At 39.8% G+C, this 24,514-nt stretch overlaps 2 protein-coding genes across 2 annotated transcripts in view; both read right to left on the bottom strand.

Moving 5' to 3' along the window:
* Positions 1-24,514, bottom strand: part of Mre11 (MRE11 homolog, double strand break repair nuclease) — an 87,559-nt gene that overhangs the window by 42,989 nt on the left and 20,056 nt on the right. The window contains exons 9-14 of the mRNA XM_023709523.1: positions 24,249-24,420; positions 20,636-20,716; positions 17,133-17,259; positions 13,793-13,893; positions 12,243-12,416; positions 8,088-8,150 (exon numbers count right to left, since the gene is read on the bottom strand). Coding sequence (XP_023565291.1) covers positions 8,088-8,150; positions 12,243-12,416; positions 13,793-13,893; positions 17,133-17,259; positions 20,636-20,716; positions 24,249-24,420 — 718 coding nt within the window. The remainder of the gene's footprint in view (positions 1-8,087; positions 8,151-12,242; positions 12,417-13,792; positions 13,894-17,132; positions 17,260-20,635; positions 20,717-24,248; positions 24,421-24,514) is intronic.
* LOC111815185 (phosphatidylinositol N-acetylglucosaminyltransferase subunit Y-like) lies at positions 17,517-17,904 on the bottom strand. Its single transcript, XM_023709559.1, has one exon. It carries the CDS (start codon positions 17,841-17,843, stop codon positions 17,658-17,660), a length of 186 nt encoding a protein of 61 aa, XP_023565327.1. The 5' UTR covers positions 17,844-17,904; the 3' UTR covers positions 17,517-17,657.

Raw genomic sequence — 24,514 nt, 5'->3', positions numbered from 1 at the left:
CAAAAACGAAAAAAAAAAAAAAAAAAAAAAACCAACAACACCAAAAACAAAAAACTCCAAGAAGTTACTAGAATTGATATACAAATTCAGGAACATAGCAGCAGGATACAAAGTCAACACCCAAAAGTCAATAGCATTCCTCTACACAGATAACAAACACATTGAGAGGGAAATTACAGAAACAATATCTTTAACAATAGCACAGTGGGAAATGAAATCCCTTGGAATTAAACTAAAGATGTCAAAGATCTCTTCAAGAAATACTACAGTAATCTGAAAAAAGAGATCATAGAGGATTTCAGAAAATGCAAAGATAATCCATGTTCATGGATAGGAAGAACCAGCATTGTGAAGATGGCCATACTCCCAAAATGGCAGTACAGATTTAAGGCAATTCCTATCAAACTACCACCAACGTACCTCACAGACCTAGTGAAATCGTTCCTAAAATTTATTTGGAACCAGAAAAGACCTAGAATAACAAAGGCAATCCTGGCCAACAAAGACAAGGCAGGAAGCATTACAATTCATGACTTGAAATTATACTACAAAGCTACTGTGATAAAATCAGCATGGTCTGGTAATAAAAGAGACCTGAAGATCAATGGAATAGATTAGAAGACACAGAAGCCTATACAAACACACTCAGCAACATTATGTTCAACAAAGCGGCCAAACATGTTTACTGGAAGAAAGACAGCCTCTTTAACAAATGGTGCTGGAGAAACTGACTCTCTATATGCTACAAACTAAAACTTGACCCAGGTCTATTACCATGCACTACTAAGCTATAGTCAAAACGGATTAAAGATTTAAACATTAAAATAGAAACACAAAATTTCCTAGAAGAGAAAGTAGGAAGAACTCTTGAAGACAGGGGTAGGCAAAGAGTTCATGAACAAAAATCAAATCGCACAGGTAATACTTGAAATAATTAACAACTGGGACCTCCTCTTACTGAGAAGTTTTTACACGTGAAAAGAAATTACTGACAAAGTGAAAACAAACCCCACAGATTTGGAAAAAATCATAAATACGCACTCAGACAAAAGTGAATTCTAGCACCCTCTAGAATTTATAAAGAACTAAGAAACATTAGGGCCCCTAAATTTAAAGACCCAATCAAGAAATGACATCTGAGATGAAGACATTTTTCAGAGGATGAAATTAAAGAAGCGAATAAATATACAAAAAATACTCCACATCACTAGCCATCTGTGAAATACAAATTAAAACAACGAGATGCCATCTCACCCCAGAAAGAATGGCCATCATAAAGAAATCAACCAACAAGAAATGTTGGAGAGGCTGTGGGAAAAAGGAACCCTTCTCCACTGCCGGTGGGAATGTAGACTGGTGTAACTGTTATGGAAATCAGTGTGGAGACTCCTTCAAACACTAGGAGTGGAAATCACATTTGAACCAGGTATCCCCCAACAGGAATTTTCCCTGAGGAACTGAAAATGTCATATATCATAGTGATATATGTGTACTTATGTTTTTATTTTTTATTTTTATTTTTTGGCAGAACCGGGGATTGAACTCAGACCCTTGCACTTGCCAAGCAAGTGCTTATTCTACTGAGCCATCCCCCCGGCCCCTGTACTTATGTTTCTAGCAGCACACTTTGTGATTGCTAAATCTTGGAAAAAACAAGATGCCCATCACATGAGGAATAGATGAAAAAGATGTGGTATTTTTATACAAAGGAGTATTACTCAGCTACAAAGATTGAAGCCTTTATATTTTAGTAGATGCCACTTGAAGATATACTCATAATTGAAATAAACCAGACTTACATGTGTAAATATCGTATAGTCTCCCCAGGATAAGTACTCACAAGAAGAAATAAAAATAGAAAGGTATAATACAATTAAAAGGAAAGCAAGAACTTGAGTATTAGACAAGGCAAGGAAACAATCGAAACATGACAGGGGCAAAGCCACACATTTATATGCACAAGATGGGTAAGGCAAAGATCCTGAGAATCCTCAGAAGCTTTTGAAACTAGTAGTTAATTGGTAGGATTTTCACTCTGACTATATATGCTGATACCCGTGAACTAAGTAACTGCACTGAAGATAGCAATGTGTAATGGTAGGGTCATGTTTGGAATGCCTGTCATTCTGGTCTTCTAAATACTTTCTGTTTCTCATGACATAGCAATTACTGCCATACTGTCTCTCAAGTAAGTGGTTTTTAAAAAAGGGTAATAAATGAAAACAAGAGACAAGAAAAAAGTGTCACAGGACTGACCTGCTACAAGGCTGTATATGGTTAGATCTCTAAATTTCTCTGTAAAATTATGTAACTGTTTATTCCTATATTTAAATTTTTTTTTCTTTATATTCTGGAGAGATTTAAAGTTTAACATACCAATACTTGATGGAAAATACCTGTTCCATGTTATGCCTAAGATGTTTGATATTCAGACAGACAGTGGGGTTAAGCTCAACTATGTACATTGAAGGGTATTAATAACAAGCTTCTCTTCTGGAGGATTAACAACCCAAGTTTGCAGACCAAAAATTAGAGAAAAAGAAGGGCTGCAAGGACAGCCAACATTGTGGCCCTAGCCTTTCAAGGTCAGTGAAGACTCAGGACATAGGAGATTCTGTACTGTAACACCATGTAACTCAGTTGTGTCCAAAATTTTCTGATGCAAGAGATTATTTGGCCACAGAGGAAAGTAATTGAGGATACAGATTGTGCCTAAGGAGAGTCACATGGAGAGAAAACATTCTCTCAGGCTTTGAAAGACAGCAAGTTGGTCAAGCAATGGCCATGACTCATTCACATGGCTGACACTGACAAAGGATCTACAAACTGTGGTACAGGGTTTCAGGATAAATCCTGAGGGAATTTGACTGACCTTATCAGATACAAACGCTACACTTCTTTTTATATAGGTCTTGCTTTATGTTGTCCTTAACCATCCAGCAGAAAAGTGTAACAATGAGGTATAAACAGTAAATCCATATTAATATGCTGAGCTGTAAAAGGCTCAAGTCAACAACTTCAGACATTGCCGATCCTACAGATAACCCACTACTATTATGGAGTAATGGACTATATTGGATCATTTTGGTGAATTCACGCACCTACAATATTTAAATGGCAATGGAATACCCTTGTCTGACAAAACTAAACAAAAAAATGGGATAAAAATGAAAGACCATTTTGTATCTGTATATACAAAATAGGATAGATATACAGCTACTTTCCCTTAATTCAATGAAAAGAAAGATTTGTACTAATAGTGTTTGAACAGGATAGCACATCTGCATCTTGTACTATGAATAATTACTACAAAGACAACGATATGCAATGTATTTTTTATTTATTTATTTATTTATTTATTTATTTGAGAGAGAGAGAGAGAGAGAGAGAGAGAGAGTGGTGTGTGTGTGTGGCCAGCTCAGTCCACCAGGGGGCAGGGCTGGCTGGCATGTGGTGCTGGGGGATTGAACCGCGGTCCCTGATGCTTTTGCTAAGCTTGTTCTAAGTAGGTGCTTCAGACCACCGAGCCATCTCTCCAGCCCTGCAATGTATTAATTATTGAAACTGTCCTACTAATCGGTTTTAAAACTCTGTCAAAGCTATTTCTCAATAAAATTAATATACAGAAAAAGCAAAAAAAAAAAAAAAGTTGACTATTTGCATCCAAGTTTCTTTCACTCAGCACAATGTATAGAAGTTTCATCTTTATGACAGCAGGTACTGGAGTTTAGTTCTTTTTTTTGGGGGGGGGGAAGGGAGAATTGAACTCAGGCCCTTGTGCTTGCCAGGGAAACGCTTATTCCATTGAGTCATCTCCCCGGCCCCAGTTTAGTTCTTTTTAAAGATGTATGAAAATTTCCTTGCAAGGAGACAGCACATTTTGTTTATCCACTCACTTGTTCGTATATTCAAGTTGTTTCTAACTTTCAGCTGTTGTGAAGCATGGGGCCATGAACACTGGTAAGTTGAAATCCTTGCTTTCAACACTTTTGGTTATATACTTAAGTAGGGAACTGCTGCATTATATGGTAATTCTACGTTCAATTTTCACAGGAGCCAACATACTGTTTTACAAATAATCTACATTATTTTTCATTCTACCAGCAATGTACATTTGTTTCCGTTTCTTCATAATGTTGTCCATACCTGTTATCTTCTCTGTGTTTAACAGCCATTCTAGTGAATCTGAAGTGGTATCTCACTGTGGTTTTTATTTGCATTTCTCTACAGCGTGTTGAGTATCTTTCCAACTGCTGATTGGTCAAGTCCTGATTTTAAATTGAGTTTTGTTTAGTTTTAGAAGGCTTTTTACATATTGTGGGTATTAATTCCTTGGATATATGGATACACAACTTATAAATATTTCCTCTATTCTGCAGACTACCTTTTCACTCTACCCACAGTGCCTAGTATAACATTTTGAGAAAGAGTTATCAAACCTGCCTCAAATTCAAAAAGAAATAAATGAGGTATCAAATTAAAAAGATTCTGCAAAGCAAAAGAAATAGCCAACAGCGCTGGGGAGATAGCTCAGCGTTCTAAGTGCCTACTAGGAAGCACAAGTACCTGAGTTCAATCCTTAGTACTGTATGCCATGCTGGCCCTAGAACCCTGGGCACGCTATGCCAGCCTCCAAAACCAGACATGGTGGTACACGCCTGTAATTCCAGCGCTGGGAAGACTGAGACAGGAGGATCACTATGAGTCCAAGCTGCACAGTGAGACCCTGGACCAGACAAATAAAAGTTTTTAAAACAATTTTAAATAAACATAAAAAAAAGTAGCCAACAGTGAGAAGAGGGAATGAAAAAAAGAATTAAAATGCGTTATATACATGTACAAACTCCACATGAGGAATATAACTATTACAGACTGCAAACATGTTCTCATCAAAGAAAAACAAAGAGGCCACACAAACTTAGAATCCCAATTTTACACTAAAAATAGTTTTCATATTTTTAAACAACTTTTAATAAATAGAAACTAGTATATATGTGATAGAGACCTATATTGCTTGAAAAACCTAATTGTCACTGTTTGACCTTTTGTTTCAATGTGAATTTATAGTTAAAGAAAAAAGATGAGTTTTCTTTATGAAAGGTTTTAAAGTACAATGTTGTTTTTCAAAATGGAAGGACAAATATTTGTGTTTTATTTAAATAATTCAAACAAGGACCAGCCAAATAGCTCAGCAGATTAAAGCTCCTGCAAGCAGGCACAGGGGCAGGGGGAATGATCCCCTGGCCTGCCGTGCTGGCCCTGTCCAGTGGGCACACTGAGACGCTGATTGACACTGGGTGTGGTGGCACGCACTTGTAATCCCAGCACTTGGGAGGCTGTAAAGAGGAGAATCACTGAGTCCGATCTAGTAGTGAGACCCTGAACACCCTGTAGACCCTTCCTTAAAAATACTGAAGAAATATAAATAAAATAAATAAAATAATTTAAGCAGGGTACTGAGATTCACAATCTAGCTAAATGATTCCGCAAAGTTGTGAGTTCTATCTTGAGAAAGTATCAAATTCCATTACCCAAGTTCTAAGTAGCTGGGGCTATTTAATAGTCTATATCATGATGAGAAATTACCAGTGCTACAGCTTGAATGTGTGCCCCACATTTTGTGTTGGGAACTTAATCCCCTAGGTCATGACTTCTGGGGGTGCCTGTATCATGATGGCTCTGCCCTCTGGAATTAATGGGTTGCCCAAGGGGTGGGATTTTTTTTTTTTTTTTAAATAAAAGCAAGCTCTGTCTCACAGTGTTACCACATGACTCCATCTACTATGTCAAGACCCAGCTGGAAGGGTCAACAGAGATGACCCCAGAGGTTTGCACCATGCTGTCTGACTGCTCAGCTTCCAGCAGTATGAGCTAAATAAATGTCCATTCTTCATAAATTATCTGTTCTCAGGTACCGTGTCACAGAAACAAAGGACAGACATATCTAGGAAGTACTGGTTACCTACAAAAACGTTCCAGTTAAAACTCTGAATTCATTATACTGTGCTCTGAAGGACTAATTTTGAAATGTCATAAATTTTCCAACCTTCTTTATAGAAAATGTTCACTTTTTTATTGAACTCGGAGCCAAATAATAAAATTTCCAATGTTGCTGGACATTGAACCCAGAGCCCAGGCCGGGGAGATGGCTCAGTACAATAAGCACTTTCCTGAACCCAGAAGCCCAGCAGAAGTGCTATAGTTCTAAGTTATACTCTCAGCCCCTACTCTTACGCTTTTAAAAGATCAATTAAAAATTGAGGGCTGTGGCTTCAAATCCAAAGGATCCATCACAAGGAAAATTTCTGTAATCTGGGAAGCTGATAAAGTTAATCAAGATTAAGTTGGATGGGGGCTGGGGAGATGGCGCAGTGGATAAGTGTTTCCCTGGCAAGCACAAGGGTCTGAGTTCAATCCCCAGTTCCACCAAAAAAAAAAAAAAAAAAAAAAGATTAAGTTGGATGAGTCCAGAACCAGGAACTCTTTCTTTCTAGCATACATTTTTACCATTTGGCAAAAACTCTTTCCTATTTTAAGGGCACCTTATAAGATGAATAAAAATGTAACAAATGTGGCAGAGACCCCACTCTGTTGTTCCCTCCCTTTATGTTTTGTTTTGTTTCATGGTACCGGGGATTCAACTCAGAACCTTGCACTTGCCAGGCAAGTGGTTATTCTACTGAGCTATCTCCCTGGCTCTAAAGGCCAAATTGAGGTTTTTTTGTTTTTATTTTTTGTGGAACTGGGGTTTGAACTCAGGCCCTCGTGTTTGCCAGTCAAGCACTTATTCTACTGAGCCATCTCCCCAGCCTGTTCCTTCCCTTTAACTTCAAAAAAGTCTGTAGATAGTACAAGTAGGAGTTATGGCACTTGCCTACAATCCTCAGTACTCAGAAGGAGGCTGAAGCAGGAAGATCTATCAAAAAGAAATCAGTAAAGGGCCAGTGAGACAGCTCAGCAGACTAAGCTCCTGCTTTGGCACCACAGGCCATGTGGCCCAGCCCCTGGTGCGTGCTCAGCCCCTGAGACCTGGCAGGTGGCACCCCTGTAATCCAAGCACTGGGGAGCCTGAAAACAGGAGGAGCTCTATGAATCTGAGCTGCATAGCTCCCTGTACCAAATACATTAAAAAAAGAAAAAGAAAAGAAAAAAGAAATCAATACTCTCTTTAGACACATCTTTCACTTAAAAAACAAAAAATATCTTATGGATAGAGACCGTAGCTTTTTCATATTAGTATTTCTGACTAAAAGCAGAATATCAAACCATAGTTATGAAAAATATCTGCTAACTGAAAGTAATCAAGACAAAAACCCCAGCTGGTGAGATGGCTCAGTGGTCTAAAGCACCTACTTAGAACAAGCTTAGCAAAGCACAGGGACCGCGGTTCAATCCCCCAGCACCACATGCCAGCCAGCCCCGCCCCCTGGTGGGCTGAGCTGGCCACACACACAAACACACACACACACACACACACACACACACACACACACAAATAAATTTTAAAAAAAGACAAAAACCCAAAAGTAAATAATTTATGTAATGGCTGAATACTAGATAGCAACCATGAAACATTAAAGACCATTAGAAAACAAAGAATATTTCAGACAAGATAGAGGCCCAAAACCAGTAAATGCTTCCTAACTTGCTCCTAACATACAAAGAAATAGAAGAGACAAATGATTATGATGTCCATGTTAGTTTTAACGTTTTAGAATGGGCATGGGACTCTACTTACCTGTGGTAACACATCTAACCAAAACAAGAATTTCTTTTTTTGCCCAAAATAATAACACCTCCATAGGGCAAGAGTTTATATTACATAAAATAGCAACTAGATATTCTTTTAATTAAAAAGGGTTATTTTTATAAATATCCCCCCAACAAATGTTTTAGACAAGAGAAAAATCAAAACAGAGTAAGGACAAGAGTACTTGCAGGCCCAACTGAAATAAATCAAAAGCAGCCCTCTCCAGCCAAGCCCTGCAAGCCCTGCTCCTGACAGCTGTGACTGACTGCTACGTAAACATTTACTATAATTCAGCAAACTATCATATGAACACAGGAGTTTATAGCAGAAAAATTACCTCTCGAACTTCATCATCTTCTTCACTGGTATTTTTTTGCCTGCTTTCTCTGAAACGGCGTACCTAAATCATAACAGAGTAAATTGCAAACACATTACTAATCTCAGTTATATAAGTACAATATAGTGTACCATGGTTAAGAAATGATCCTTAGTGGTTAAGAAATGATCCTTAGTGTAACATAAAACTTGAAAATTTAACTAGAGTCTATCTCCAAAAAAGTGACCAAAGAAAGAAATTATATGTTTCAGTTCCATTAAAATACCAGAAATATGCTGTAAAAACATATTGGCTCTAAGCAAAATTACATTATCTGCTGCCAAAATGTTCTATGCCACTGAAAAACATCTGTGAGACTGCAAAGGAGAAGCAATTCTAATGGCCTACAGGCACTGTACTTCAGTGAAATAGTTAGAAATAAATGTACCTCCTCTATGAGGCTCCAAGTCTTTATTACATGCCCAAGTCACTCTTGTACACCTGGCTGCAAGCCACCTGGCAGGCCCTCTGAAATGGCATCTCAAGTGAGTGGGCCTCTAAAGACCTACTTTTATTAATAATCAAGTAGTGAACACTCTGGATCTAAGAGCAACACTACAGACTTCTTTTTTAATCTTTCCTGCTCACAAGGCTCCAACAAAGCAGTTACAGTTATTTGATAACTATGTAATCTGTTTAATAATCTATCCAGCAACTACTATGTACAAGGTGCTACTATCAGATGGAAACATGAAAGTAGTCAAAAACTGCCCTTGCGAAGCTGACAAGCTAATGAGAATCTGGGAGGGAAGATAGTCAATGACAAAATTAAAAGTTACATTTTTATAAGGCAAAAAGGACGATGTTATAGTTTATCCCTGAAGAGTCTCGGACATCTCCAGGGTCACTGTGTTTGCTGATGGCTTCAACCTGTATGACTACGAGTGTGTGGCCAGAGGGCCTGCTGCTCAACACCTGAACCACTGTTTGCAAACACAGACTAAGGAAGCTATGCCAAAGTGTCTCACTGGCTGCCTGGAGTCTTCTTACTGTACTCTTACTCTCGCTTTAAAATAAAATCCTTGGGGGTGGGGAGCTGGAGAGATAGCTCAGAGGCATAAGCACCGACCTGGCAATCACAAGGACCTTAGTTCAATCCCTAGCCCCACATGCCATGTGGTACCCAGCATGATGGCACATGCCTGTAACCCTAGCACTCAGGAGACTGAGACAAGGTCTCTGTGCGAGTTCGAGACCAGCCTGAAGGCTACAAAACTGAGCACAAGGCCAGCCTGAACTGCAGAGTGAGACCTTGTCTCAAAAATAAAATAAAGGGCCGGGGAGATGGCTCAGTGGAATAAGCGCTTCCCTGGCAAGCGCAAGGGCCTGAGTTCAATCCCCGGTTCTGCCAAAAAAAATAAAATTAAATTAAATTTAAAAAATAAATAAATAAATAAAAGTAAGGGCCAGCCTGATAGCTCAGTGGATTAAAGCGCCTACTTAGGCAGAGCTCAGCAGCCAGGGTGCAGTGCCGCCCCACCCATAGGGCACGCTGAGATGGCAACTGAGACTGGGCATGGTGGCACGCACCTGTAATCCCAGCATTTGCAAGGCTATAAACAGGAGAATCACTACGAGTCTGATCTACATAGTGAGACACTGCAGACCCTGTCCTAATAGAAAAATAAAATAAAATAAAATCCTTGGGCTGGAGAAATAGCTCAGTGGACTAAAGCACCTGCTTAGGCAAGCATAGGGAAGTGCAGGGACTATGGTTCAATCCCTGGCACCACATGTAGTACCAGCCCCGCCCCCAAGGCAGGGCCAAGCCAGCCATAGTCCGGGCACAGCTGCATATGCCTTTAATGCCAGAGCTGGAGAGGCTGAAAACAGGGGGATCGCTATGAGTCCAAGCTGTGTAGTGAGACCTTGTAACAACCAAATACATTAAAAAAATAAAAATAAAATCCTTACCATGGACTGTACTCCCAGGAATCTTGAGAATCCTTTCAAATATTTGCAGCTGGCAATCTTTGCAAAAGGTAAGTACTCAGAGAAAAGTAAAGTGGAAAATGGGACAGGAAGTGTTATGGAGAAATTACAGCTTAATAGAATGACCACAGCAGACCTCACTGAGCTCACACACAAGTGACGAGTTTAACAGGTAGGAAATGAACCATGCAAGTACATGGGAAAAATCATTCCACCCACAGGAAAAAATACGCGCAAAGGCTCTGGGGAAAAGCAGGTCAGGCATGTTGAAGAAAACACCAACGTCACTGGGGCTAGAACACACACGAAGGTGAAGCAGCAGTAGAAAGCTGGAACAAACAAAGCTTTCCAAACAATCATAAGGAGTTTTTAAAGGCAAGTGACTATGTCTGAAAAGTTGGGGTCAGTAGATAGCTGTACTGAAGATTAAAATGGAGAGGGGACAGGTTGAAGGGCAAGAGCAAGGGGATTCACTTAACAGGTTACTGGGAAAACCCAGATGAGAAATATGGAGCAGAGATCAAGGTGGTTAAGGAGCAACCAATATTGTACACACTAACAGAGGAGCCCATAAGATTTTTAGACAGTCAAGACCAGGGTCAGAATGACAGGAGTCAAGAGGAATTCAAGGCTTTTCATTGGAGCAATGAAAGAATGTTACTTTTATAAGAACAGCAGGCCTGCAAGCAGGGTGTGAGGATCAGTCATGTAACCTGGAACTGTTTGAAGTCTGAGATGTCTACTAAATGTCAAGTAGGTTGTCAGAGAGGGACGCCTACAGCTGAGAGGAGAGGCCTGCCACAAACAGGAAACTGAATGAGCTTACCAGAGGGGTTGTCTGGATGGAGGTGGTACCCCAAGATGCAATTCTGGGGTTCCAGTTTGAGCAGCAAGAATATAGTGAAACTATGCAGCCAATAAGGAAGGAAAGAGCCTGAGAAGAGTCTAAGAAGTCAGAAAGAATGTCTTCAGACTGACTGACAATGGACAGCAACAGAAGTGACTGGAATGATGGGGTCAAAAGCCTAAACCAACAGGCTTAAGAGAAAAACGGGAGACAAATTAGGCAGCAGATACTGGAAACACCGGGGCCATTCTGCTATATATATAGATTAAAAAAACTGCAGTAGCTCCTGAAAAATGGAATGTAGAGTTGTGCTTGCTTTTTTTTTTTGATACAGGGTCTTGCTATGTAGTTCAGACTTATACTGATTCTCCTGTCTCAGCCTCCCTAGCGCTATCATTACAGGTATGTGCCACCACGCCCGGTTCTGGGGCTGGCATGGCAAGCCTGAAGTTCTGCGGCTGGTACAGCATGCAGTACCATGTATCAAACTGAGGACCCTGTGCTTGACAGGTAGGCCCTCAGGCTGCCAAGCCATCTCCCCAGTCCTGTGTTTGCTTCTTAAATGTAAATATCAGCATATTTATTATGACTGGGGAGGCAACACACACAGAAATAATCTTTGAAAAAGATGATAAACATGTAACAAAGCTGCAATCCATATGAAACAAACCCAAAGTGTTGCCACTTGTGCACAGGGAATGAGTTATGGTAAACATGAAAAGGTACAGTGTGCCAGGCAGTATGGTACATACTTTCCCTGTACTTTTTCTTTTTAATCCTTACACCATGGAAAGATATTCCATTATCATCTCCATTTTACAGATGAGGAAACTGAGGCCCAAAGTGGTGAAAGAACTCACTGATGAATACAGAAGTAACAAAGATTTTGACTTTGAATCTAGGTAGCTTGGTCCAGAGCATGTGCTTTCTGCCACCGTGCTACCTACGCTCGTGTGTATGTGCACACACAGCCACAAGCTTTACAATTCAGGAGTCAGTGTCCCCACTCCTACAGGTAGTCAAGTTTATTTCTGGTACTTAATCGAGAAATGTACTGTGCTGAAAAACAACAAACAATGGACTGAATCCTCTGGAACTGTGATACAAATTAAATCTTTCTGCCTTTAAGCTGTGGATGTTGGGTACTGTGCTTCCTAGAGATATGTAAGACTCTGTTCTAGCTATTTTCTAGGTATTTTCTAATGTAGTCCTCACTTTTACAGTTGAAGAAACTGAACAAATCACTGAGGTTAAATTACAATGGGGAGGGCTGTTCAGAGGTATTCTCAAGAACAGACTGTCCAAAATGGAGCTACACACCCAAATTAGTCACTCACCTCTTCATCAATTTTATCTTCTAAGGCATCAATACGACGTTCTTTAAGAAATCTCTGTGTTTTTTCCAGCTGGTATTTCACTAACTCCTCAATGGCATCTTTTTCTTCCTTATCTACAAATTCTTGTACGGCTTCACCCATCCCTCTTTCTGTCAGTAGTGAAAGTTGGACATTCTGTAAAAGAGATGTGAACCATCAGATGCAGAAATAGTATCCACTCCTTAGAAAATAGCTATGAAGAGCAAGGCAAATTACAGGATAAAGTTATCTGAAAGTAAAAAAGTTGTGTGAGAGGAAGCAGCAAACAAACTACTAGATAGTAGTTAAGCCTGCTGATAAAAATTAAGGATAAGGAAAAGCAAAGTTAAATTAAGAAAAGGAAGGGGAGTCAAGAACAGGTGATGCAAGACCTGAATAGCTGGGACAGTCTAGAAATGGCTGCTGCCGACTGAGTTCAGGTTAAACCCTAATGTTGGCAGGCAAGATAATTTCCCCTCGTAGACATGCAACTCTTAATCTCTGGGAGCTGTGAATATGTCACATAATGAGGGGGAATTACAGTTACAGGTAGGATCAAGGCTTCTCATCAGCTGACTGTAAAATAGATTCCAGGGACACCTGAGGTGAATCCAGCAAAGGGAAAGAGCAAGGCAGGAAGAGGGAGCCAGAGGGAGACATGTGAGAAGATGCACACACTGCTGCTTCGAAGATGGACAACAGCGACCAAAAGTCAAGAAGGCTGGCACCACTAGAGACTGGAAAAGGTAAGGAAACAGATCCTCCCTTTGAGTTTTAGGAAAGAACACAGTTGTGCTAATACCTCGAGTTCAGTCCAGTGAGACCTGAGGCAGATTTCTAACCTAAAGAATGGCCAGATATTTGTGTAGTTTTAAATAAGTACAAACAGATAAACTTAGAGTGACATATACCCTTGATAGTTTGAATAGCTTCACAATACATGGCTGCATTTATAATTCTGAAATTATGTTCAAATAATCAAATTCTATAGTAAGACTTTTAAGTAGAAATAAAAAAATAATAAGTCACACTAATATAACATGAACTGAGCACTAATTTTTATTATGATTAAGATTATAATTATTGGTTTTTAGACAGGCTCTCACTATGTAGTCCAGGGTGGCCTTAAATTCTTAGCAATCCTGCCTTAGCCTCCCAAGTACTGGGGTTACAGACAAGTGCCACTACTCCCAGCCTAATTTTTACTATGTACAATGAATTTAAATAAATGTTACCCTACTTCATAGAAACACTGATAGCGTTTTTCTTTTTTTAGGGGGGTGGTATTTGTTTGCTTTGCCTTTTTGAGGTAGAGTCTCACTGTGAAGATCAGGCTGGCCTTTAACTCACTTCGTAGCCCAGGCTGGCCTCAACCTGCAGTAATCCTCTTGCCTCAGCTTGCTGGGATTACAGGTGTGCACCATCATGCACAGCCAATAGTGTTCATTTTAAGGTAGAATTATTCATACCCTAAATTAGAATACATTATCATAACATAGCCATTGTTCAAAATATAAACTAGAAGACATTACCTTTTCTGCAGTTTGAAAATACTGTTTTACAAGGTCCTCTACCCTAAGAGTTGTTCCTTCTGAAGGCTTTGTGATAAGATTCCCAAAGTTAATTTCTTCTCCTAGAAAAAAAACATTTATTTTAAAAACAGCAGCCACCAAAGCAAAACAGCTTCTGTTATGCTGAAGTGGCAAAGCTCACTCTGGTCTGCTGCTGCTATGTGGGGAATGGCCAAGCTCCAATCCCAACTTGCACAACACAGTATTCTCAGGCAGGAAGAAGGCATCTTTTTTTTTTTTTCCTAATTTTATTTATTTATGTGTGTGTGTGTGTGTGTGTGTAGCCAGCTCAGCCCACCAGGGGGCGGGGCTGGCTGGCATGTGGTGCTGCGGGATTGAACCGTGGTCCCTGTGCTTTGCTAAGCTTGTTCTAAGTAGGTGCTTTAGACCACTGAGCCATCTCACCAGCCCAAGAAGGCATCTTTGTAAGAGTCACTCTCCCACTGTCCGTATTCACTCTCCTTCCTGGGAGTGTGTGTGTGTGGGGGGGAGGGTGTCTCCAGAGGCCTTTTCCGGGAGTGTGCCTATGGTGGCTTAGTTAACTGTCAACTTGAGTCAGTGTGGTACTGGGTGCAGAAGATCTAACTGTTGCTGAATGATGCAGAAGGAGAATGGGAGGGAGAGACTGCAGGCTGTGGGTTCTCCTGAAGCTTGCGGGGCTGCTCTCCCAATACCGCTCGCTGCTCTTGGAGGAGGAGCTCAGGTCCTCCTGTGGCCAGGGCCAGCTCTGGCTCTCCTGGAGAGCTCTGCTCTTCACCTTCACCATCACTTCCTGGCTCCAGCACAGACCCCTCAGCCTCTGGCTTGATCCTTCCCCTGCCTGCACAGACTTTCTAGCTTCAAAGATTGGTCGCAGGGCCTTTCTGACACGGATTCTCCATGCAAACCTGCATGAGACATTGCAGTGGCCTCCAGGACTCTGGCTGAACTCACTGGAGATACTGCCATGGGATCCAGGCCCTTGGCTGGATTCTGGAGTCTATAGCTTGTGGAAAGATCTCTCCTATTCCTCTGCATTTGACTTTTTGGGTGAGTATTATAAAATAATCACTTAAACTATGCATCCTGTATTAAATATATTCCCTTACAAACCACTAACTAATGTCAAATCAAAACAAATTTCATAATACTAATAAAATGATTTTGCCTTTGTTTACTGTATGGACATTCGTACTAGTGATACAAAAGGAACTGAGGGGAAAACTGCCAGTGCCTTGGGTTAAGTCAAGGTAGTAGCACTGAGCTGCACAGAAGTCACAATTCAAAACTGTCAACAAGCCAGTTTATCTAAGAATGTCTCCAAAGAAGCAATGGAAAGTACAACTTAGACTGCCGCACTTAAGCTCTATTTCTTCAACATAAGACAAAGGAAATGTGCTTAAAGCACTTCTGTATGTCCCCCCCCCCCCCTCACTACAGAATATCAAACTCTGAACCTTGTGCTTGCCAGTCAGGCGTTTAGGCCACTGAGCTACATCCCCGGCCCTAAAGCACTTCTGCTGCATTCCTAAACAGGATGACTGTCTTCCCCTTCCCCCAAACCAGCAGGACGGAACGAAAATACCATGTTGAAGAAACTTAACAAACACTTGCTGCTCTTGGGTGTCTGCTGAGATCCCTTCTGTGCTAAATGGACATTAAATGTCTAGCAACTCTGAGAACCTAGTATTAAAATACAATAATGAAAGTGAATATGGTGGCATAATCCCAGCACTCAAAAGGCTGAGCCAGGAGGATTGCTGCAAGTATGAACCCATCCTGGGTGAAGTGAGTTCAAGATCAGCCTGAACTACAAAGTGAAACCCTGTGCTTAAAAAATAAACAAAAAGCACAATGATGTAAAGGACAGGTTCCCTGACCATGGAAACAAATATGACAGTGCAAAGTGACAAGTGCAAAGAACACAACACACAAAGAAGAAGGCCGTTAATTCTTCTCCAAGAAGGCTGAACAGCATAAGCAGACATCAAAGACAGCTATCATTTACGTCAAGAATTACAGAAGGAACAAGATTCACTAAGCAAAAGAGAAAAGCATTTCCACAGGAAAAGAATGTAGAAAAGCGGAGAATGTAAAGAGACACAAAGTTCAGTGTCTCTTGCCAAACATACAAAGATCTTATGTGAGTTTCAAGCTGAAGAGTTAGTAATACTTCATAAATGACTAGTACTTTCTTACTTTGCCAGTGTTAAGACCATTAGCACAAAGCACCTCATCTGGCCTCACAGCAACCCTGAGGCCAGTAGCTATTATCTTCTAGATAATGCTAAATAGCTGAGGTTACTAATGTGCACAACACTACACACGCAGCTAAGCAGCAGAGTTGACCAAAACAACAGAAAATGCAAAAACCAGAAATGTCCTGTAAGACTTACAAAAGTGTTTCCACTGAGCAGTATAAGTTGAATCAAAACAAGGATTGCTATTAGGAAACTCACTAGCAACAAAACTGAAGAAAGGATATACTGTAGTTTTCTTTTTTACTGGTAGCAGGGATCGAATTCAGGGACCAATACCTGCTAGAGACGCACTGAACCAATGACCTATGTATTTTTCTTTTTCTGAGAAAGCCTTGCTATGATCCTCCTGATTCCATTTATTGAGCATAGTTTTCTTCTGAATGCCACACTCATGATGTTTCAAGAAATTGAACAGGGTACACAAAAGAAAGCCATTAGCAAGAAACAATTAAATCTGGACTAATAAAACTAGGGTGATTTACTTGTAAACAAAGAGTCATATGTTCCTATGAAAACTCTCTTAGTGAACAGTCTAAGAACAAGAGCCCCAACGCTTAACATGGTAATTTTTTTGTGAAAAAATCACTTTCATTCAATGACCCTTTATAAGTGTTACAAAAGAGCAATTTGTTTTTATAAAAATTGTAATTAGAAATTAACTACCTAGATCATCAGAAATGGCAAACTACAGAAAACTTCTTCAAAAGCCTTCCTAAACCACTATACAATCTCAAATTGAAATACTTAATAATGCAAAATTTCAAAGTATATTCTCTGAACATTAATGACATACAGTAATCTGCATTACTAGTCAGCAGCACTGTTAAAAAAACTTTTTATTTCTGTTTATAGAGAAAGCCTTCAATTTCATTTATATCTACAAGTTTCAAACTGTTAATTTTTAGAAGACAAAAGATTTAAATATTCCAACTATCATTTTTGTCTACATTACAATATACTAAAACATTTCCTAATATTATTTAATTTTTTTTTTTTACCAAATACTAATGTACACAAACCATATAAAGGCATTTATGAACTTGTAAAACTAAGTAGCTTACCTGTTTTTTCCTTTTGTTCCTTATGCCTGAAAAAATGGATAATGTCTTTAGGATTTGCTACCCGATCCACAAATTTCTGGCTAAAACGATGAATGCTGAAAGGCTCAAATCCTCCACTATAATTCACCTGGAAATACAGAATAACCTCTGAAGGGTAGGAAATAACAATTTGCCAATTTTTGAGACACACACTCATTCTTTGGTATTTATAGTGTCTATGTTCAATACTCTGAAATTTATTTTATTTATTTATTTATTTATTTATTTTTAGAGGAGTTAATCTCCATCACATTTTATTGTTTCTGATACAGCAGTCAGAATCTTCAAAAAACAAGGGCAGAACTACAAGTACAATCAAAGCTTCTGCACCTTAAGCCATTTAGTCCTAAAACTGAGTTAAGCAAGGCAAAGCAACTTTCCTCCAAACTAAATAGGTCTCCAGTATTCCACCTCGCTGAGCTTTCAAACACCAAGTGCTTAGGACTTAATACAGTGTTAATTATGCCTGAAGAGCTTAATACCCATTCAGGTCCAGAGGTGGAAGAACACATACACTGGAATGGTGATGGACAAGAGCAGACTGTAAAAGCAAAGGCTGGCTGTACTTGTGCAGCCCTGTGGGAAGCCTTCCTCCACAGAGGCTGAGTAGAACAGTCCTGCTAAGGAGATCAGTGGAATAAGCACAGTCAGAGTAGGCAGAGACAGAAACATTCTTCCTCCTCACTCACAAACTGCTGCCGCCCTGTTTTAAAGTATATATAAGAATTAAGAAAATGTAATGTAGCAGTGTTTTTTTAAAACGTTGATTCAGTGCTGCTCTGTTTCTTCTTGCTTCTTCTGTTGATGTGCTGCTCTAGCTGTTTGTGGTATCATGTTAGGAATCCCATCAATGATTGGATAAGCTATCCCCAGCTCTTCATTGATCAGTTCATTTGTGGATGCTTCATATCGGAGTGGCTTCTTGGAGAGAGGGCACACCAGGAACTCCAGCAGCACAGGGTCGAAGGCGCGGGTCGGCTGCTCTGCCCCCTTGCTTGCCCCCGCCATGAACCGCAAGCCAGCCGCACGGATGGCCCAGGGCACTACTGCCCACGGAGGTGCGCACGTCCCAGACACGACCCTCCAGCCCAGCCCTGAAATTTATAAATTAATTTTCTACCATATGTTTCAAAGATCATGGTGATATTATACATTTATTCTACGGAAGAGATAATGCTTGGAAAGTTTATATTAGGTTTTTTTTTTTTTTTTTGGTGGAGGGAACCAGGGATTGAACTCAGATCCTTGTGCTTGCCAGGGAAGTGCTTTTTCTACTGAGCCATCTCCCTGGCCCCCCCAGAAAGTTTATAAACTTAAGCAAAATATGTTGTTTAAAAGAATCAAGTCACATCAAGAATTTTCAGATTAGAATGATTCCCTGTCCTATGACAATAATAGCCAAGGTACCTACCAGGAATACCATTTGAAAAAAGGAGGTGGAGTTTTCCAGACAAACTTCTAAACTTTCAAAATGAGAAGATAACACCTAAGAAGATACGTCACCAGACTTAGAGGAACTGGTTTTCTGGCATTCACTATCTTCATGCTGGACAAGGGCAAATGCTAGAAGCAGTCTGCTAGGAAACAAGTCTGGAAATGTGGAACAATTACCTATACAATGAAGTATCTTGTTGGAATTAACAATCTTACTCAAGATTTATCTGTGTTACAGCATCATTTCATGCCCATCATCCATTAGCAGAAGGTACTGAGCGTAATTTTTTTATGAATTAATGACTTAATTAGGGTCCTCTAGTTTTTATAAGGCATTTTTGTAATGTTACTTATATGACATATCTGTTCTTCTGTTTTATGAATGAATAATTTACTATGTTTAAGAAAAGGAATGCCAATTTGTTACCTAAGTTTCATTAGCTCTAATAGTACCAGGCAGACATGATGAGAAACATGGGATCTTTGCCCCAATATTTCCCTAAAACAACCAAATGTGTATTGTCCAAAATATCTCCAGCGCTGCATGCTCAAGCCACTGGGTCTCTCCAAAATGCCTGATTACTGCAGCCTAGTTTTATTTGTAATTTTGCTCCCAAGAGTTATAAAACTCACTTACTAAACGAACTATACTGGGTATCTTCAACATTCTAAGCACCCTGCTAAAGAGTTAGGGACATAACCATGAACATTATGCAACATAGATTTTCAAAAACTTTACGAGCTGACCACAAAGACAAATGTAAATAACTAAGTGCACGCAGAGCATCAATGTGCACTAAGAGGTGCCTGCAGAGTAGAATGAGGGAGAAGCACTAACTGAAGGAGGCCCAGAGGAGGTTCTCTGGGAGGCAGGTTTTAAGAGGGTGCTGAAGGAGATACAAGCCAGGAGGACGTGCACGGCACACCGCAGGGACAGCAGGGAAGCAGCTCAAATGAAACAATCCCAGCTGTCACCAGGCCAAGGAAGCTCAGTGCAGTATGCCTGGTACTCAGGTGTGCTTAGGGGAAGAAGTCTGAGACCAGGGAGGGATGTACACTACTCCCTACACGTGGCTGGGAGCCACACTGAAAAGCTTTGATCTGTTCCTATTAGAGCTTGAAACTCACTGAGCTGTTCTCAAGAGGAAAGACACCTGCGCTGTGGCTTACAACACTCTGGCACTGCTGTGAAGAAAAGGCAACTGGTGAGGTAGGGGAGCTGGGGTCAGAGCCCAGGAGAAAGCCTTGGCTAGCTACAGCTCAGTCACAAGGGCTCAGCTACAGCAATGGCAGCAGGAGAATGAAAGGGACCAGACTACCTCCTGTGCCCCAGACACTAATTCACTTGTATCTCAAAAATTAAGAAAGTATAAAGAAGGATAAGTTGCTCAAGGTCACACAATTAGCAGTATGGGAGAAGAGGGGGAAAAAAAACAACCCAGACAATGAACAAGAGAAGGAAAACAACCACCCTAGGCAAAGAAAAAAAGAAACAGAAGGAAAAAAGCACAGTAGCAAATAAATAGTCTGTTATCTATTACTAGTTTATTCACAATGGGAAAAATAAGTGGGTTTATGGGCACAGGAGATAACTCAAACAATAAACTAAATAAATTAATTTCATACAGTACTTTAGGAGAATTTATTATGAAAAAGGAGAAGGTAAGTGACATTAGCAGAACTGAGGGGAGCCTTTGTGAGTGCAGTCCCAGTGAAGCAGTATCTGAGCAGACCTCCGAGAATTAAGAATATTTATGTTTAAGAAACTGCAAGAAGGGCAAGCTACCACGAGTGCAATAGGGAAGTACAGAGGAAGACAGAGGCCGTAACCAGTCATCTACTGCATATTACAACCAACTATTTAGAAAGTGACGTAAATACCACTAACAAAATTAAACTAAATCAAACTCTTACAACTGTAACACTCTTACTAGCATAATCAACTACCTTGCTATTTTTCAAATACACAAACTGTACATTACTGTACTTTGAAAATTAATGCACTTTTATTTTATGTAAGCAGGACTTACTCGCAGTCGTATAAGAGGCTTCTCTGGCTGTTGAGAATTTCCCAAACGTTCCCGCTCGGCCTTTTCAAGTATTTCTTCAATCTCAAAACAACAAAAACAAACAACAAAGACTTTAAAAAATATTAATTTAGTGTAAATTTGCTATACAATAACTTACATTCTTACCCTAAAGATTTTCCTAAACTACATGGTCATCTTTATTGCCTAAATCATTCACATCTTTTTAAATTACCTTCTTGTAATAGACTTTTTTTTCCACTAGTTCTGTTTTTCCTTTGTTCTTAGCAACTTTTCAATCTCTAAAGTGATTCTTTACAAGAAAATATACAACACTGTTTCTGCTACAATTTTTTTTAAATTTAATTAATTTATTTATTTGTGTGTGTGCGCGCGCGCGCACACGCGCCCAGCTCAGTCCACCAGGGGGCGGGCTGGCTGGCATGTGGTGCTGGGGGATTGAACCGCGGTCCCTGTGCTTTGCTAAGCTTGTTCTAAGTAGGTGCTTTAGACCACTGAACCATCTCACCAGCCCCTGTTTCTGCTACAATTTTCTATTCATATTTCAGTAAGTCTTCTCTCAACTTAAGAGCAAATAAACCTAGTTTTTACAGCCATATACAGAATATGTAAGAATCTAGAAACAAGAGGTCTTCTGTTACTTTTTGTGGAAGAATTCAGGCTAAAAGAAAACATGAAAACTTGTTCAAATATATGATGCTGTCTCATGCTACAGGGGAATAAGATTATAAAATTATGAACTTAGAAGGACAAAACCACCCACATTATCTGGTTCCTGAGGTGAAAACTAAATTGTAAAGTCAGATTTTAATCCCAACACAACTTTTAACACAGCTGTCTGCTTGCTGAAGATGTAGTCACTAATACATGCAGCCTTTCGTGAGAAAGACTCATCTAGTACTGCATGTCTGATAACTTAGTTCTCTCAGGAACAATAACAGAGCAAGTGTTTCTGCCTTCAGATCTCTCCAAATCTAAGATTTTATAATGTTTTCTTTTAATCTACAGGACTGGAGATATGCACAGTGGCTCAAGCACCTGCCTGGCAAGCACACGGTCCTGAGTTTGGTTCCTGGTACCAAAAATAAAATAAAATGAACTATAACACTAATAAACTAAAACACAGTTCAACAAAACTTTCAATGGTGATGTTTTCCATCTACAGTGTTCAGTATAATGGTCATAAACTATAGGTGCATGGATACAGAATAGTAGAAATGTGGCTAGTACAGGGAGGAAGTGCATTTTTAATTTAATTTAATTACTTACTGGTAAGCAATGAAATGTGTTCCTGACCACCATACTGGACAGCAGAGATGTAAGCCTATAATCTCCTAGTCCAGTGATGGCAAACCTATTAGAGTTTTCAATGACACAAACAGCCCACTGCAGTGTATGTGCTGAAGGTTCCCTCCTGCTGTCTCGATAATGAAGTCAGGAACAGAAACAAAACAGAGTACAGACAAAATATTTATGTGCGCACCCATGCGTCTAAATCGACCCTTATTACTTTTGCTATTGCTAGCACCCATTTTCCTTTCTGTATTCATGTGGCTGTTCAAAGTCCACGGGATTTAGTTAGAAACCACCTGGTGGATTTCAATCAGAGAAGATTTTCACTCCAAAGGGACACCTGACAACTGGTAACAGTTGTTGGTTTTTTGGGTTGGTCATGGTTGGGGGAGAATGGCACTTCAGGCATCTAACAAGGAGAGGCCTGGGAGAATACTAAACATCTAACAATGTAGACAGTGACCTCCCACAACAAAAAATTGTCTACAGGGCTGGTGAGATGGCTCAGTGGTCTAAAGCACCTACTTAGAACAAGCTAAGCTAAGCAAAGCAGAGGGACCGCGGTTCAATCCCCAGCACCACATGCCAGCCAGCCCCGGGGGGCCGCCCCCTGGTGGGCTGAACTGGCCACACACACAAAATAAATAAATAAATAAAAAATTAAAAAAAAAAAATTGTCTACAGTGTCAACTGAGCCCGAAGCTGAGAAACCCAATTACTTCAGAGAAGAGCGTATGTGTTGACCCTGGACAGCATCAGCCAAGAATCAGTTCATGCACTTTCCGTCTGCCTGATTTTAGGGATTGGGTTTTGAGACACATACATGATCTTATCCCAATAAAGTTCAATGCTCAAAATTAATTTAGTACAAAAGACACACAGTTCTGGGTGAAAGCATATTGCTAGCCTATTGGCCACCATATCAGAACGTCTCCCTTACAGTGTTGCTTACCAAAGAGCACCAGAGTGAGTAAGTGGTAGAGAACAGGACACAAAAACAGAGAAACTGATAACCCTATTTTAAGACTGAGTTCCTTGAGTTGGTCACCTTGAATCCAGCATGCTTTTAAAAACATTCTACTTATGCAAGCTACTCATTAATGATAAAGCATGACACTTGACAAGTAACTTAATCTAAGTTCAGCTCATTATAGCTGAAATGTGGACGGCAGGACTGCAGGTATAGCTCAGTAGCAGAGCAGTGGCCTAGCACAGCAAGACTCTGATCCCCAAGTTCTATCTCCAGAGGTGCAAAACAACAAAATAAATGAGATTGGTAGAACTTATCTACTTACACCACTGCTGAATAGATTAAATGCAAAATGCTTTCAATAATGCACAGTACATAAGCAGTCACAATTATTATCAATATTACCTTATATTTCTTTAATGAGAAAAAAATGTATAATGCAGCAAAGGGCAAGAACAGAATAAATGTCAGCAATCGCTGTTACTATGGCATCCAGCTACGTACTAATAAATGCATTCCCCAAACTCAATAGGGGCACTAGAGTTTCTACAGAGGGCTAGAGGCAGTGATCGGCAAGAAGGCTTAGGCTAACGGCAGAGCACTCTCAAGATAAAATGGGTGCTAGGTATCAGAACATCCTCTCACCTGCAACCAAAGTTACTATCTGTTTTTATAAGCAAAATGAAGCAATTACCAAATCAGGATAATAAAGAAAAGACTGTACTATGCTTCTCTTGTTTCTTTTTTTTGTGGTACCGGAGACTGAACTCAGGACCTCATAATTGCCAGGCAGGCACTTATTCTACTGAACTATTTCCCTGGCCCATGCTATGTTTCTTAAAAGAAAGAGAGGTTTTCTTTTTCTATACTTTACATTACTCTATTAAATGACCATAAAAGAAAAAATGTTTGATACAAATGCATTTTCTTAAACAACACGTATCTTACTATTCAATTCACAAGAATGAAATAAATCAAGTAAAGGCTTTCCTATTTTATATCCTATCATATTATATTATGCTATGCTATATTATATTACATTACATTATTTATTTGTATGTGTTTGGTACAGGATCTCACTATGCAGCTCAGACTTGCAGTGATCCTCCTGTTGCCAGCCTCCCCAGCATTGGGATTACAGGTATGCATCATCACGCCCAGACTCGGTCACTCAGTGCACCCAATAGTGGGGCTGGTGAGGCACCTGGTCCCTGTGCTTGCCTAAGTAGGCACTTAGTCTACTAAGCTATCTTGCCGGCCCTTATATTACTTAATTGAAATAAAATAATTGTTTGTCAAAGTAGATCTTACTGACTTTATAGAAAAGATTACCTTTTCCACACAGAAGCTCTGTATGACTTGGGTTACTTTGGGATTGTCCGGGTTAAAAATGTTTGGATGATTAGCCAGAACAACATCTTCCATAAAAAACTGTCTCACTGTCTGAAGAGCAATTTTGTGCATATTCATTTTTCTCCCTTTAATATGCAGCAAGCCAACATGTCTAACATGGGAAAAAATTGAAAGTTTAATCAGGACATAAATTTTCTCAGGAAATGTACAAATAAAATCTGTCCTAAAAAAAAAGCTAATTTTTA

Source organism: Octodon degus, unplaced genomic scaffold (genome assembly GCF_000260255.1).
Source record: "Octodon degus isolate 3935 unplaced genomic scaffold, OctDeg1.0 scaffold00012, whole genome shotgun sequence".
NCBI classification, from domain to species: domain Eukaryota; kingdom Metazoa; phylum Chordata; class Mammalia; order Rodentia; family Octodontidae; genus Octodon; species Octodon degus.
This window is presented reverse-complemented; position numbering and strand designations above follow the sequence as displayed.

Excerpts from the sequence above, each read along its gene's own strand:
- LOC111815185 (XM_023709559.1), bottom strand. The coding sequence starts at position 17,843 with ATGTTTCTGTCTCTGCCTACTCTGACTGTGCTTATTCCACTGATCTCC.